The sequence below is a fragment of the Piliocolobus tephrosceles genome, chromosome 7, assembly GCF_002776525.5.
Source record: "Piliocolobus tephrosceles isolate RC106 chromosome 7, ASM277652v3, whole genome shotgun sequence".
NCBI lineage: Eukaryota > Metazoa > Chordata > Mammalia > Primates > Cercopithecidae > Piliocolobus > Piliocolobus tephrosceles.
Window position 1 is genome coordinate 75,313,826 of NC_045440.1, and position 15,762 is coordinate 75,329,587.

The 15,762-nt window shown below is 42.0% G+C and overlaps 1 protein-coding gene across 4 annotated transcripts in view; it reads right to left on the reverse strand.

The window, feature by feature from the left end:
• The window catches only part of JPH1 (junctophilin 1), an 82,141-nt gene extending 68,633 nt beyond the window's left edge, over window positions 1-13,508 (reverse strand). For 2 of the 4 annotated variants that reach the window (XM_026455055.1, XM_026455054.1), the window contains exons 1-2: window positions 12,880-13,326; window positions 6,839-7,598 (exon numbers count right to left, since the gene is read on the reverse strand). In XM_026455055.1, the coding sequence (XP_026310840.1) occupies window positions 6,839-7,598; window positions 12,880-13,258 (1,139 nt within the window). In that variant the 5' untranslated portion in view covers window positions 13,259-13,326. Of the gene's footprint in view, window positions 1-6,838; window positions 7,599-12,879 lie in introns of all 4 variants that reach the window. The other 2 variants (XM_023184085.2, XM_023184084.2) reach the window with 1 other exon arrangement.
• Between the last annotated feature and the right edge of the window lie 2,254 nt (window positions 13,509-15,762).

The following is a 15,762-nucleotide window of genomic DNA, read 5'->3' on the forward strand; positions in this document are numbered from 1 at the left end:
AAAAAAAAAAAAAAAAAAAAAAAAAAAAAAAAAAAAGAAGGCATCAGAAGGATTTCCCCTTTCTGTAAAAATCACTTGTGATAATTACTGAAAATTAACCACAGCACCAGAAGAAAAAAAAATCCATAGAAAAGGTGATCTAAACTTTCTGTTTAAAAATATAACATAACCACTATCATTACAGTACAGACATAAAGATAGCTTATAAACAGCTTTGACTTGCAGAAGATCCCTTTGTTGAGGATAATTTAAGAATTTCAAAGACCTGGCCCTTTATAATAACTTAGCAGAGACTGGGCTTTCTTTTTTTTGATATTGGTAATAGTCAGTTTAATTTGGATCCAAAATGTGCACTGACTCATAGTTGACTTTGGGTTTTAATTACTTATGAGTGAAATGTGAATCAAGTCAAGTGATCTTGTGAATAACTGTTCTATCCCAGCCAACTTTATGTGTTAAATTAAATGATTTTCTTTAAGTGTAAGAAAAATGATGCCCAAACAAGAAAAAACCCCCCCCCCCCCCAAAAAAAAAGCTCCTGCATTCTGGCATATTACATGTTTTGGTGCTGTCAAATATGGAAGCTAAGCCAACTTCGCTTCCTGGAGTTTCCACATCTGGAAGGGAATCTCTCATATGTATCACTGACCAGCTCAATACTTACAAAGACTGGAGGTAACAGTTTGGCTCAACCTGATGCTCTTGTTCCCTGGTTATGTCCTGTAACAATGTTGACCTAATTAAGGAAAAGGGTACCTGTAGTACACACTTGGCATTTTCTGCACTCCTTGACTATTGTCAGATTATAGCATGAATTATGAGAGCTAAGTTTCCATCCTTAGAATGTGGTTTTGCCCAGCAAAACAAAATTAGGAGCACTGGCAGTGGTCATACCCTAAGTCGTGAGAATTTAATTAATTCATTCACCAAATATTTACTAGAGCACTTACTAACGTGTCTTGATGTAAGCTCACTGCTGGGTGTACAAAAGTGAGCAAAGCTGACTTCAGAGTCAGCCGATCCTTCCCAATCTAGTTGGGGTGACAGATATTCAACAAATACTGTGAAATTAATATCAATTTAGACTAATGGGGGGGATTTTAGACTAGAAGTGGGCTAAGAAGAAGTGGGGTTGAGGAAAACTTCCACTCTGAAGGGACCTAGACTTAAAGCAGAGTGAGGACCCAGCAGCCTGAGGAGCCAGCCAGAGGGAGCAGGGACAGGGGCTGAGACCTTCTTTCCAACAGAAAGCAAGCTGGCATGGTTGAACCATTCTGAGTATGCGGGAGGAGGGGAGATCTGCGTGAAAATGCAATATATCCTTTTTTATGCAAACGTATGGGGAATGGCTTTTTAAAAATCCTACAGGAAAAGTATGTATCATTTTTATATTTAAGTCCAAAACTGGCAAACATGGCATCCAACCTTAGTTCTGGGCTGAACAGGGAGCAAAAGAGACTCCCTCCTAAGATTACATGTCTAGGTAGCCCCCATCATCACCTGAAGTGCCAGTAATGATCAGGGAGGGAGAGGTTGGCAAAAGGAGCAGCAGAGTCCCATGTGACTGGCCACCTATCCCCATCACTGACACTTCCTGGTAGTACGGGGAGCCTGCTCAGCTGAGTACCAATGAGCTTCACTAGCTTAAGTGAGGCTGGTCAGAGTTAGTCAAATTTTGCAAAATGGAGCAGTTACCTATTAACTTGCTAACTTCCTCACTTTATAGTATTTCTTCTTATCTGTCTAATATAACAAAGCCAGTACAAGCAAAGGCTTGTGGTTCTCAATTGCTTGAGGCCAGCTCTCTCCCACTCCTCCTACATCTTCTATCTTCTTGCAAGATAATTATTTCTTCTAATATTCAGATCACACCAAGCTCTGCTTCTGTCCACACCTCTTCCTAAGCGATCTGTTCATTTCTACAGAAGTGGAGTTCTCTAAGGGTCACTTCTTATTTGCTTTCTCAACCAAATGTCTTACCTTAACATTCTTTCTTAAAGTATTTTTCTCAAGGAGTAGTGACATCTTCGAACATCTCATTTAAGGAATTATTGGAGATAAGAGTCGATGGAGTAAAACTTGGCAAAATGAGAAATATAGTTGAAATGAGAAATACAGTTAAAATGACAGGAACAGCTGAAGGAATTAAGGAGGCAAAAGCTAAGGGAATGAAAACTGAATGCCTAAGAAATAGAGCACAAACAACAGGGACGGTGGGATGATCTCGGGCAGAGCCTCAGTCCCTGCCTCTGAATGTGAGGGACTTGGACTAGATATTCTCTCTTGCCCTTTCCAGATCTGAAATTGGGGGCCTTCTGTCTCCTATACCAAAACAGATTCTGCTTATTACAGTTTCTAGAAAGTAAATTCGCATATTGGGGGATCCAATTCTAAGTTATAAGGCTCTAGCTATAGTTGAAGGCTCTAAAACAGCACTCCAGTTACTCAAAAGGGTCTGGTTGGCCAAGTTACCATCAAGGGTGCACAAAGGGAAGACCATGGAGCCTGGGCTTAGGAACTGGCTCCACTCTCCCCAGTTCTAACATCTATTTGTCAGAGTAGCACCTTCATCTAAGAACAGAGCAGTTGGGATCCAGAACTAGAGGTGGTATGTCAGCTACTGGCATGGAGCGGTCTCAGTAGCTGCTAGGTATACTCATTTCTTGAGATATTTAGAGTTGCTCTTCCACCTTTTGAACATTTCTTAAAAAAAAAAATGTTGACACTCTTTCTCAATCCCAGATGATGATTTGTACCCTCAGTACTAAGAAAAAAGGGAAATAAAATATTGTAAATCTTATAAACACAGTACCTTTTGGAGCAGAACAGAGGCCTAAAAATAAGTTCCAGGAGTCAGTAAATGATAAGTATTCCTTATGATCTTGACTCTAAGTGTTAACCCGCTGGAATCTATTAAATACTCTATATCTACTATGTGACATCTACTATCTACTGTTATGTCATCCCCATAGTTCTTGATCTGTTGGAATTATACAGGGGCCCATAATAAGCCTTCTAAAACAAGCCTCCTGTATGTGTTTACTGTGGAGCAACACAACTCCCTCTTCAGAGAAAGCAAAGGTCCACAGATCCACCAGGCTTTCAGGAATCTTTGGGCCAAAGATGGCAGGTTCTGTGTCTCCTGTAGACATTATTGGAGAATATAATTGTTTTCCCTTAGAGTCAACTTGAACCTTTGCTTCAAGATAAAATAGGATGATGGTACAAAGGTGCGTCCATTTCCCTGGGACTTAAATAATAAATAAAAGTCCCTAAAGCAAAATAACATAAATGAAATGAAAACATTACAGGGAGTGTTGGGATCTTGGAGACAGCCTCAGTCCCTGCCTCTGAATGTGAGGGGCTTGGATGAGATGCTCTCTCTTGGCCTTTCCAGATCTGAAACTGGGGGCCTTCAGTCTTCTCTACCAAGCCATCCTTCCACCTCAGTCTCCTGAGTAGCAGGGACTACAGGCATACGCCACCACACCCAGCTAATTTTCTTATTTTTTGTAGAGATGTGGTCTCACTATGTTGCTGAGAATAGTGATTTACACCAACTGGGTGGACAAACTGAATAGTTGATAACTATTCATTGATCATCTCCTTTTGTTGCTAATGATGAACTATGACTTCAACAGCAGCAGCTGCCAAGAGACTTCGTTTCTAGTTTTTCTTCTGTCTGCAGTGGGCTAGGTGGAAAGAGTGTCATCTTATGTTCTTAAATTTTCAGTAGTTGTAAAAACAAAAACATTGATAACAGCAACCACAGAGGGGTCATATAGATGTTCTGTACAGATACTGTGTAGATATTCTGGCATTAGAAAGAGCCATGGTTAATGACAATAACGTAGCTAAAAGTCCTATCCCCCAGGCAGCAAATCTTAAAAGAATCTTTTCTTATTTTTAAGGGTTTTAAAAGACTGTAGGACTCTAAAATCAGAGCTATTATAAGGGAAATGTCATTCCTTTAACTGCTTTTTCCAAAAACAAGTTACAAAGCTCTAATTGGAAGTATTCATTGTATAATAGTAAGGTATCTGGGAAAATGACTAAAACAATGAAGGTAAGTAAAATATAGGTTAATTGAATATTTTTAAGCTGTTGATTGTGCCATCTGAACAGTATTTATTGTGGTAAGAACACTTAACATGAGACCTACCTTCTTAACAAATTCTTTTTTTGTTTGTTTTTTTTTTGAGACAGGGTCTTGCTGTGACACTCAGACTGGAGTGCAGTGGCACAATCACGACTCACTGCAGTCTCAACCTCTGGGGCTCAAGTCATCCTCTCACCTCAGTCTCCCGAGTAGCTAGGACTACAGGTGTGCACCACCATGTCCGGCTAATTTTCTTATTTTTTGTAGAGATGGGGGTCTCACTATGTTGCAGAGATTGGTCTTGAACTCCTGAGCTTGAGAGATCCTTCTGACTCAGCATCCCAAAGTGCTAGTATTATAGGCATGTACCATAGCACCTGGCCTTGACAAAGTCTTAAATGCAAAATACAGTATTGTTAAGTATAGGCACAATGTTGTAGTGCAGATCTTTACAACTTACTCATCTTGAGTAACTGAAACTTTGTATCCGTTGAATAGCAGCCCTCCATTTTCCCTACCCTACAATCCCTGGCAACCACCACTTCACTCTACGTTTCTACGTGTCTACGAGTTTGACCATTTTAGATAAAGTCAGGTCACTGCAGTATTTGATTAAGTGAGACCATGCAGTATTTGTTTTTCTGTGACTGGCCTCTTTCATTTGCATAATGAATTAAGCATTTTAAACATAGCTAAGTGAAATCTTTATGAAGTAACTAACTGGCTAAAAGTGTAAGGTCTTAAACTAAAGATCTCTTGATTATAACTACATAATACAGTATTCCCAAATGAAATAATACTACCCCCAAAAGACTTTCAACAGAGAGAACATGGCTAGGACTTGGGCGAGAGTTTTATGATACTAGCATAATCAGAGATCATCTCTGCATTGCTAGTCACTTTCTGTTATACGAACTCCTCCAATGGAAACTAACCACAAGTTGTTTGTTAAAGTGTTCTGCACAGGTTCACTTTTCACCTGCCAAGACTGATCTACCTTTAGCATATCACTAAGTTGTAATGAGAAAACAACATGGAAGAATCCAAGTGTGCATTTAAAATTAGAGGTTAGGGCCTAACAACACGTATATCACTAGGTCTAAAAGTAAGCCAGCAAGATTAGATGTGCTGAGTATCCGATCCATAAGCAAACTGAAAAGCAAAGTAGATCCAAAACAGTGATCTGAAGTAAAAGATGCCTGGTAGAGAAGACAGGAGACAGAGACACTTCATGAAAGTTTGTGCTGATCAACAAAAAATATTAGCTTTGAAATGAAATTAGTTTGGGATAAAGATGAAAATCTTGAAGCCTTTTAACATAATATATAATATTATATCTAAAAATAATGCAAAAAATGCAACCTTATTTAGTAGCCCTACTTATTTTTTAAGTAGGGGCATTTAAAAAAAAGAACTCTAGAAGTACTAAGTTGAACGACATGATGTCACCATTTTTTTTTTTTTTTGTACATTAAAAAGTTCGAACAGTGGAAATTTCATTATGGCTCCACCAAAAAAAAAAAAAAAAAAAAAAAAAAGGGAGGTTCATTAATTCAATGCCAATAACAAAAACTTGAAGACATGCTAACATTTTGTGGTTTCAAAAGGGCGTTTACTTCTGTGGAAGAGTGTTATTGAAGCAGAAACAGGATTTTTAACATTCTATGCTAAATTTATGCTTCAAGTCTTACAAAGCTGTGGCTAGTCAGTACCCACTTAAATAAGACTAAAAATAAAATTTTCCATTTATAAACAAACCTTTTTCTTTTTGTCTCACCTATAATATCCTTCCCTAATAGAACTTTATTCCCCATAGATTTCTCCATCCCTCTTCCTGGATCCCTGAAACCAGCTATTAATGGTAAAACTTCAAGCACATAGTCCTTCTGTGCCCACACATACACCCCACTTGTCAATCTATTATTCACCGGTTTTCTCCTACTCACTCCAGCCCTTCTCTACTGCTCTTCTTTCTTCCAACCTTGGCACATTGAGAGTCCCATCTGTCCATGTCAGGTTGTCAGGTTCTCTCCACCCCTTTCCTTTTAATACACCAGTGACCTAATCTCTTCTGCATAGAATGTGGCGATTCTCGTAGGTCTCTTTGCCTTTCCCATATAGCTGTTGTTTTAAACAATGCATGCCAGATTTTGTCATGTTATTTTCCACTTTTGCCATATGTAGATTTTGGTGGCTGTCTCAAAACCAATTTTACCTATAAGACTTCATAAACAGAATCTGAATTGTATAAGCTAGGCTTAGTGTACCTACCTCCAATGTAAATATCAGAATAAAGGTACACATCTATACTAAGTATGTTTCTACGTGGATTGCTATTTTCTTTTGGCACACAAAACACAATGTTTTCTATGGCAGCATTTCAGAGGTCCTTCTTAAAACAAGGGGGAAAAAAAAAAGAAAAGAAAACAGCAACTTCCCGGGCTCAGGAAGATGAGCACAGGGTCTCAGGGAACTCTCTCACGCTGTTTAATATGAGGGAAGTAATTTAGAATGGGAAGGGGAGCTCAAAGTGCCTTCAACATTTTTTGACGATGGAAAGTTTCAGAACAGTGCAGGTACATTTCTGACTTTGACTCTACTGAGGGTAATCATTTTCCACCTTTGTTGTTTTAGCAGTTGTAGAACGCATTTAGCAATGTCACCGGCAGACAAACATAGTATTTGATACTCCATTGTTCTGACCAACCCGGCAAAACCAACCACCCTGCATTTACTTACCTTGAATTTGCTATTTCCACTTTGGTTCTCGCCATGGCAGCTGCCCTTTGGGCGCCTTCAATTGCTCTGTCCACCTTCTCCCTAGTTTTTGTATGTCTTATTGGTATAAGCTGCTTCCTTATCCCACGGACCAGAATATTATTTTTGTATTTTCCCTCTTCTTTGGAGCCGTCAGGAAACACGGTACAGCCATATCCATGCCTCTTGTTATTTGCCCACTCCCCTTCATACTTCATGCCATTGGAGCGCTCGCTAACGCCGAAGCCGTTGCGCTTGTCGTTCTTCCACTCGCCCATGTAGGTTTCCGTGGTGGTGGCGTCCACGTGGTCTTCCACCGGGCAAAAATCACAATCTACATCGCCGAAGCTGATCGTGGAGTTGGCATCACTGGAACTAATTCTGCTCATGGCCGCGTCGCTGCGGACAGAACTGCGCTTGCTTGAGATGGAAGACTTTGATTCGGATTTGCGAAGTTTCATGCTTCCGAGAAGTGAGCCCCTCCGGAAAAGGCCGCCCTTCTTCTTGCCTGCTAGCTCAGCGTCTGCGTGGAAGTTGAGCACGAAACCACCACGCGTACCAGCCGGGCTGTCGGCGGCGGCCGCGGCGTCGTGGAGCACGCTGCCGTTGCTCTGCTCGCTGCGCAGCGAGGCCAGCGAGGTGCGCAGCGGCGAGCGTATCACCGTGGCCATGCCGTAGGGCACGCTCTGGCGCACTCCGTAGCCATGCCGCATACCTCCGGCCCACTGGCCCTGGTAGGTACCTTGGAGAGACCGCAAGAAAGCACTGTGAGTCGGCGGCAGAAGCTGCGCAATCACCTGCAGCATCCAGCGCACACTGGCGCAGGCCTGCCCAAGGTCAAATCTGACCATTTCCAAGTCAACCCTGGAGGATACTTTGCATCCACTTGTGAATCCCCGCCCTGTAATTTTAGGTGTAAGGTTTTAATGTCATTGTACAGAATTTTCCAGTAGTCAGATAATTTTTGCTTTTCATTAAAAAATTTATGTAAGTATTTCAGAGGAAAACCACTACTTTCTAATACAAAAAGTGAACACTGGAAAACAACATTCTCCTCTGAAATTAATGCATCAAAAATTCCTCTTAGGAAGGAGGCAAGGAAACAGGAGAACATGAAATGAATTCTATTTGTACATTTTATTCTAATATTACTAATTTAGTTAGAAAACTCTAAAAAATGACTTTTAGGTCTATGTCAGTATAACATTCCAAAAAGCACACAGGCTTAAATCTGAATACTTGGGACACAGTCATCAAATGAACGTCTTAAATTTTCTGCTACATTCAGCATCTCTTTTTTTAGTGTAGAGAAAACTGTTGAATATTCAGGATTATCATTTGAATTTGGGTGAATCTTTTTGAGCTAAGAGTGAATTGACAACCACAATGTATATTATGAATACAGTGAACTATTATGAAAAAAATGAGCAATTTAACATTTTTGTGCTTCTAAGTGAAAAGGTCAAAGCTTTGTGCCATGTCATTTGCCAAATCTCTGCATCCTCTATGGATTTCCCTAGCTGCCACTGCATTGTAAATCACACCAGACTAGAAGCACCCTGAGGGCAGGAATTACTTCATACGAGAACACAAAATTCTCATGTGTCCTGTGGTCTGTGTTTGTGGACAGAGGGTGTTTGATGACTATGTTGACTGTAAAAAGCTATGGTGGCTAAAAGGTATACCCTTTACCCTTGGAGAAACTGATGTAAGGCCAGATGAAATCTTTTACTGTTACCATTTTGGACTTCATCTTAGAGAAAAGGTATATTTGACACTATCTATTACAATGTTGATACCAGATCACTCTGTCAACAAATACTATGCTTTTTCAGGATAATCTGTCATCTAAAGCATTTGTAGTGAATTTTTTGCTACTAAATAAATAACCAAAGACATTAAAAAATAACCTGGTACAGGTTTTAAAATAATCTTAGGAGGAAATGAATGTTAAATTAGGGAATTTAGAAGTTTCTTTTTAAAATCAAGGCCATTTCCTTTAATTAAGGGTAAATTTTAATTTACAGTATCCCTCAAAAGAAGCTATCTGGAAAATTTTAAATGTAATTACTTCTGTGTTATTCATAACAATTCACAATGTCATAGAAAACAAATAATGATTAGTCTGTCTTGACCTCTTTCCATTTCTGATTATATAGGTCTACCCTGCAGTCACTTTGCATTTTATTGCCATGTACAGATTTCTATTGCATGGCATATATTCATTTTTAAAACACTGAGCAAAAATGCTAGTGGCTTTATATAACTGTGTTGAACAATGGCTGATTATTTCATTGCACTTAAAAGTTAAAACCATAACAACTCCCAAGTCAACAGTTTTGACCAATTTCAAGGCTACCTTCTCTTTTTGTTCATTCTGACATAGGTGACATAGGCAATAGTAGATATACAATGAAATACTAAGTGGGTCTGGTACTCTAACTGTCATATTCTGGGTAGATGTGAAGTCTTAACCTGACATCTATGAACTTCTGAGGAGGTGGGTGGCTCATAGTTTTCTCTGAAAGATTAACCCAAGAGGATAAGATAGTCATGTAAAACATTTCAGGCTAAGAAGATTCCTATTGAATATTGGCCATCTCCAAATACCGCCATCTCAACAGGAATGGGAATGGAATTCTTAGGAAATTTTGACTTTGACTTTTCCTTTGCCTAGACGGGTAAAATTTAAATTCTAGGATGAAAGTTTCACAATCTGGCTTGAACATACTAAAATAAACCACCTTATTTTTAATATTTTGTTGGTTAAAAGCTGTAATCATATCCTCCTAACTTTTGTCTAGAGTGACAAGTTAATTTTGCTAGAACAATTTGCAGAGATGTTGTTTGATATCAATAAGTATCGACACTTTTAAAATACAACCATACCATCTTGGTAAATGTTTAACACTGATGGAAAATTAACAGCTAGTTTCCTTAAACTGTTATCTTCAAAAATAAGACTAGTACAGTATTTAGAATTTCCAAAAAAGTATGGCTTGAAAATCCAAGCTGTTTAAGGCAACAGCAATAATTAGAAAGTTTAAGTCTCTGCTTAACTGTCAAACAGGGAAGGGGGGACAAGAGCATTGGCCACATTCCTCTCCCATTTTGTTAAATCACAGTATATGAAAGAATTCCTCCACAGAATTGCTAGAAACCAATTTACAGTCAAACTGTTAGCAGTTCATCTGAAATTTAAAATAGGTTTAGTTTAGTCAATGAACCTAGAAAAAAACAAGGGCTTATTTCTTTATGAAGCAGGTGGGTTCCAACTTCTCCCTGCTGCTCAAATAAAGTTCTAATTAGTTCCTCTTGATTCCTAAAATGTAGATGCATATTTCACAAGTATAAAAATTACTTTTACCAGTTTTAAACTGTGTTCATTTGGGAGCTAATTTTTAAGATTTAGTCATTTTAACTACACAATCTTGTAGTGGAAGGCATCCAGTTTAGGAGTTTCAGTCAAATTTGCACTGCACTATGCCAAACTTCAGTTTATATGCTCCGAATGGGTATGTGCAAGTATGCATCTAGTTAACAAAACATTATGTTTTCCCAGAAATTTTCAATAGTTTTACGGCAAGTGAAAAAACAAAGTACAGATCAGAATTAGCACAAAAAATTCTGGGCACCTAGACTTGGATTTCATGAGTATGAGACTAACGTATTGTTAATATTCAGGGGGTTTCTATTTCAGCAACACATCACACACAAATCACTAATAAAATAAGTGATACTTCTCACATGGAATTACTGCTTCCTTCCTCCTCCAGTTTAATGTCACCACAAAAAAACACGGAATCAGATTTTCCCTGAATCTGATACAGGGTGTACAGGGATGGACATGTGGCGATGGGGAGGGTGGAGACAAAAACAAGCTAACTCCTTAGTGAGAACAGCAGAAAAGAAGCTAATTTTTTAGTGATATTCCTATTTTGGCCAAAACCTTTGTATGAAATAAGTTAAAGCAATACACTTGCTTTAGACTCCCCTTTTATGATTGAGGACTTTCTAATGAAATAAAGTTACATAGGAGACAGCAGAAAATCCATTAGCACAGAGTAGACATTCAGCCGTGATTTTTAAGGTTTTTCTTCCGAACTGTAGCATATTAGATTTTTTTTTGGTAGAAGAAGAAAACCACAGTACAACCTAGCATGATGCCAAGTTTTAAGTTTTTTTTTTTTTTAAGTGTATTTTAAAACTGAAAGCAGATTATTCATAAAATCATTCTGGAGACTTAGTTGGGCTTCTACGACATGTACACAGACAACCTCTACTGTGCTATATATATTTTGATTACTAGGTATAATGAATACTCTAAACCAAGAGTGTGTTTAATGAATAGCATCTTTAAAAGGAGACTATTTTCAACTTTCCAAAACTGAAGAGAACCATCCCTGGCCTTCTTAAAAGATTATAAAACAATGCACACATTAAAAAAATAAATTTTGCCTTCTACTTTTGAGCATGGAATTTAGTTATACAGTAGAGCTGGGGCCTCCAACAAAATCCAGTTACCAACTAACATATTTATAGCGCTGTCAACCAGATACTTTATGCCCATTCAGAACATTTAAGGGTCCTAATTAACTACTGTGAAACTCGGTACTCAGCCCCACAGAAAAGTATTAGAGAACGTTTTTTTCTTTAAATTCATGAGAACCATACGCTTAATTTATACTGTAGGATGAAAAGATGTCCTTTTTAGCAAGTTCTACCATTCTGCCATTTTGCATTTGAAACATGGCCCAAGTGTTCTGACTAAGTGAAGTGTACAAATTGTGTAAGCTTTTATATAAGCAATGGTATAAATGGGGTTGCAGTGGGCTGGAGAAACTTTCAATTACATCCCTTTAATATCCTCCAACTCTGAGCTGCTTAATTCCAAAAAGTGATGTCGCCTTCTACAACCCTTTTCAACTAAATATTATTATGTTTATCAGGAAATGCACTTTGCTAAAGCATAAGCTATTCATGAATATCTTTCTCAGCATATTACACAAGGAGATTCATCAAGTTTTGACACCTGTTTCAGTAATGTATACTTTCCCTAATAAAAGAGGAACTTCTGTCCTGGTATATACACAATCCCTTCGGCAAATATTGTTAAATCTTAAAAGAAGGGTGATCTTTGTTCACAGCCAGGCATACTGCTTAGGTCATACATAATGCAAATTTTTGTTTCAGTATTGCCATTCTCAGGAGTAAAGTAGCTGCTAACTTAGCAGCTATAGGAACACACCTGCCAACTGTATTTTTTTCAATGTAGACTTCATTGCCCATTTCTAAAATATCTTCCTAGTAATTTGTCCAAGATCTCCAGGTCGGCAAAGACTGCTACTCTTTTAAGACCAATATTTTAAGGAATGGAATGAAAACTAGGAACTCACACACTCTGAACCCCACCTGCTTCAGGTGGCCTTTCTGCTCCCATAACTCGGACGTTTCCAAATGCACCCCCAAGTAAGGTACAATTCCCCAACATTCTAGTTACGGGGTTCTGGCTTCTATCTTTAGGCTACTAGAGGACCAGAAGCGAAATACGACTCCACGTGAAACCAATCCGGGGAGCGGTCAGCACGGACCTCCAGCCTCACCCGCTCAGGGTGTTCGCTCTAACTCCACGGGAGTGGCGATTTCAAACCCAGCCGGGAGAGGGAGGGATCAGGAACGTAATGTGACGGGCTCAAGTGACAGCGTCCTCTCTCCAGCCCAACCCTCCCGGGCGGCGCTCCCTCCCGGTGGCAGCGCTGGCGCCGGCCAGGTACATTCACGCCTAGCTCCCCTGAGTGTGGACACACGGTCCGCTCCAAGAACGGGGCCAGATCCAGCCCTTGCGCCCCAGTCCGGCCCCAGCGCCTCCTCTGGGAAGGGCAGGCGCGGGCTGGAGGCGCCCCCAGGTGTTTTGGCGGGTTTCCGGACACGTGCGCCCGGCGTCCTCCCCACTTCCCCACAGCCAGGGCAGAGCTCACCGCACCAGCTCGCGGAGGAGCCGAGCCGCCCGCTACGCCGCTCACCTCCGTCCCCGTAGGTCTCCACGCCGTACCCGTCTTGCAGCCCGTTACTCCAGGTACCCTCGTAGCGAGCGGGGGTGCACAGGCTCTGCCGGACCCCGTAGCGCCCCTTGAAACCATGTGACCACTCCCCCCGGTACATCCACTTGCCCTTCGTCTCCACCCCCAGCCCGTGCCGCTTGCCCTGCGCCCAGTAGCCCTGGTAGGTATTGCCGCTGGGCCAGGTGTAGCCTCCGACCACCTCGAAGCCGTGCGACCAGGAGCCCGAGTACTCGCCCTGGCCTTTGGGCCCCGTGCAGATGCCATGCCCGTGCGCCTTGCCCTCCTCCCAGCCGCCGCAGTAGGTGCCGCCATCGTCGAAGTCGAACCTTCCGCCCGTCATTCGGGGGGCAGCCCCGGCGCGCTCCCCGCAGGGGCACGGACGCGGGCAGTGCTGGGCACGGCAGGGTGTAGCTCGGGGGTGGGGGCCCGGCGGGCGAGCTCACGACAGCGCCCTGGGCAGCTCGCGCCGCCGCTCGGCTCCAGTCCGACGCCGCCCCCGTCCTCCCTCCTCTTTTGCCGCCGCCACTGCCGCCTTCCTCCTCCTCCTCCTCCTTCGCCGCCGCCGCCCCGGCCAGCGCCGCGCGCGAGAGGACAGCCCAGGCTCCCGAGCGGACCTTCAGCTGCTCCCGCCCGCCCACGTGAGCCGGGCGCCGCCCCGCGCCCGCCCCTCGTCCCCTCCCCGGGCGCCGAGGCCCGGCCCCGCGGCGCTCCCGCCCCACCGGGCCCTGCCGCCAGCCCCGGGAGCCGCCGCTTCCCCGGCGGGCGGGCGCGCGCGCGCGCGCGGGGACCGGCTGGCGCTCATGTGTTCGCTCAGTGGGATGCTGGTGGGAGGGCGAGTGTACCCGGGGACGCTCGAGAATCCCTGCCTGGAGATGAAGGCGCGGCTGCCTGTGTGGGGGCTGCTCGCGGGCGCTGGAGCCTACGGTGTTTGTGTTTCGGGTTTTTCAATGTGGTTAAGCTCCTGTGAGTGCGGCCACTTGTGTGTTGAGGGAAAACTCATTTTGTGCGTGTTTGTCTGCATGGGGTTTGTAGTTGCATTGTTTCCAGCGTTCCAACTTGTGTACTGTTGCATTTGTCATGCTCAGCTGTCATCGTGAATTGATATCTCCTAGATACATGTATGCATGTGATGTAAATCTGCGGCAGCCTAGATATAATTGTGCAGTGTTCTTTTACACCTACCCGTTTCAAAGCACACGTATTTGCATTTATTTAATGAAGACACTGAGGGTGAGCAGTACAGTTTGAAAAAGCACGGAATATATTGGTTAGTTTTTTATTAATAGTGGTGAAGAGGATTTTTAAATCGGCCTTTGAAGCGGTACAGGATATTCCTTTTACATTAAAGCCTGCTCCCTCTCCTGTCTCGTTTGTGCTTCTTAACAACCTTAGAGATTCTTGAGTTTGGAGCTGTGTGCCCAACAGGTAGACGGCTCGGTCTGTGTATATTGTGTAAGTGTCTGGAACGCACACCTCTCCACTGGTATCCACTGTTTGAGAAAGTAAACAGAAGTTTGCAAAGAGGAATATGGTAAGTAAAACACTGCTCTAAACTTGCAAAGGAACTGTGACCTACAAAACCAGGGACAGATGTCAGCTGATCTACTTTCTAGCTACAACACTGCTTTGTCGAATTCACTTTAGACAACTCTTCTAAACTTTTAAACCTCGATTTCACCATCTTCCGAATGGGAATGACAAGATTTGCTTTTCTCTTTCTATATTAGGTAATAACTAAGTATATTGTGGCTTCAATGCCAAACCAAAAATTAGAGATTTGGTAATAGGCAAGTTGAATCAGCATTGTCTCTGGTGAGAAAAAGCATTATTCTTCACCTCACCCTCAAAATACCCATGGGAGACACTTCTCCCTAGTTCACAGCCTGGGGTCTCAGGTTGGCCTCTCAAGGAAACTGATTTGAAGTGTATTCCTGTTATTGCTTAGACTGAGAGGCCTTTGGATGACTATGTGAGCATCAGAAGCTGCCAAAGGTTCTCTCACTAAGTATTTGATAATCAGATATAGATATAAGGACAGGTGTCAGGAAGACAGCCTGGGAAAAAGTAGACTAAACTGCACAGAAAAGGAACTCAAATTGACCTTGATTGCCTCTCTCTAAGGATGAGAGCCGACTTTTCCTGCTTATCTGGCTGAAAAACTGAAAGAAAAATCTCAGTTTATACGGAACCAAATCACCAAAGAGAATTAGAAGCCCTCATCTATGGCACTGCCGGCAGAGTTGCCAGGAATAGTGCTTACCCTAGTGGCCTGAAATAATTATGCATCTTTCGAAGCATCTTGTCCTGGACTGGGGATTGATTTAGGCCGCTGGGAAGATGAGGGCCAGGGCTTTGTGGCTGAGCCATAATTCCACTTCCCTGTTAGGGGATACACCAGAATCAGGAGCTAATGTAGAAAAATGTGTTCCCATATATTTTGAGGTTCTGTATGATATGAGAAAAGGTGTGGTTGGTCAAGCCAATATTTTGAATGGGGGAGTCTCCTTCTAAACTAGATTTCGTCACAGAGTAGTCTTTGCCCCTTAACCTCTTTTTGTTGTTGTTGGACCCACCCGGTGTGTTAGGACCCATATATGTTCTTTAAGGGGATACATTTGGGAAACCTTTATGTATTTATTTATTACTCTTTCTAATTAGTTGCCATGTAAATGAGGGATTTTCTGGAACATACAGCATGAAATAAGTTTCTGGCTTCTGTAATGGATATCTAGTCCATTTGTGGTGGGAGGTACACATACATCTGGTTTGAATATGGAGATTTGGGGAGGAAAAAAGACATGGTCATTTATTGCTTACTCTTTTCCTGTGGCTATCCCTAATAGA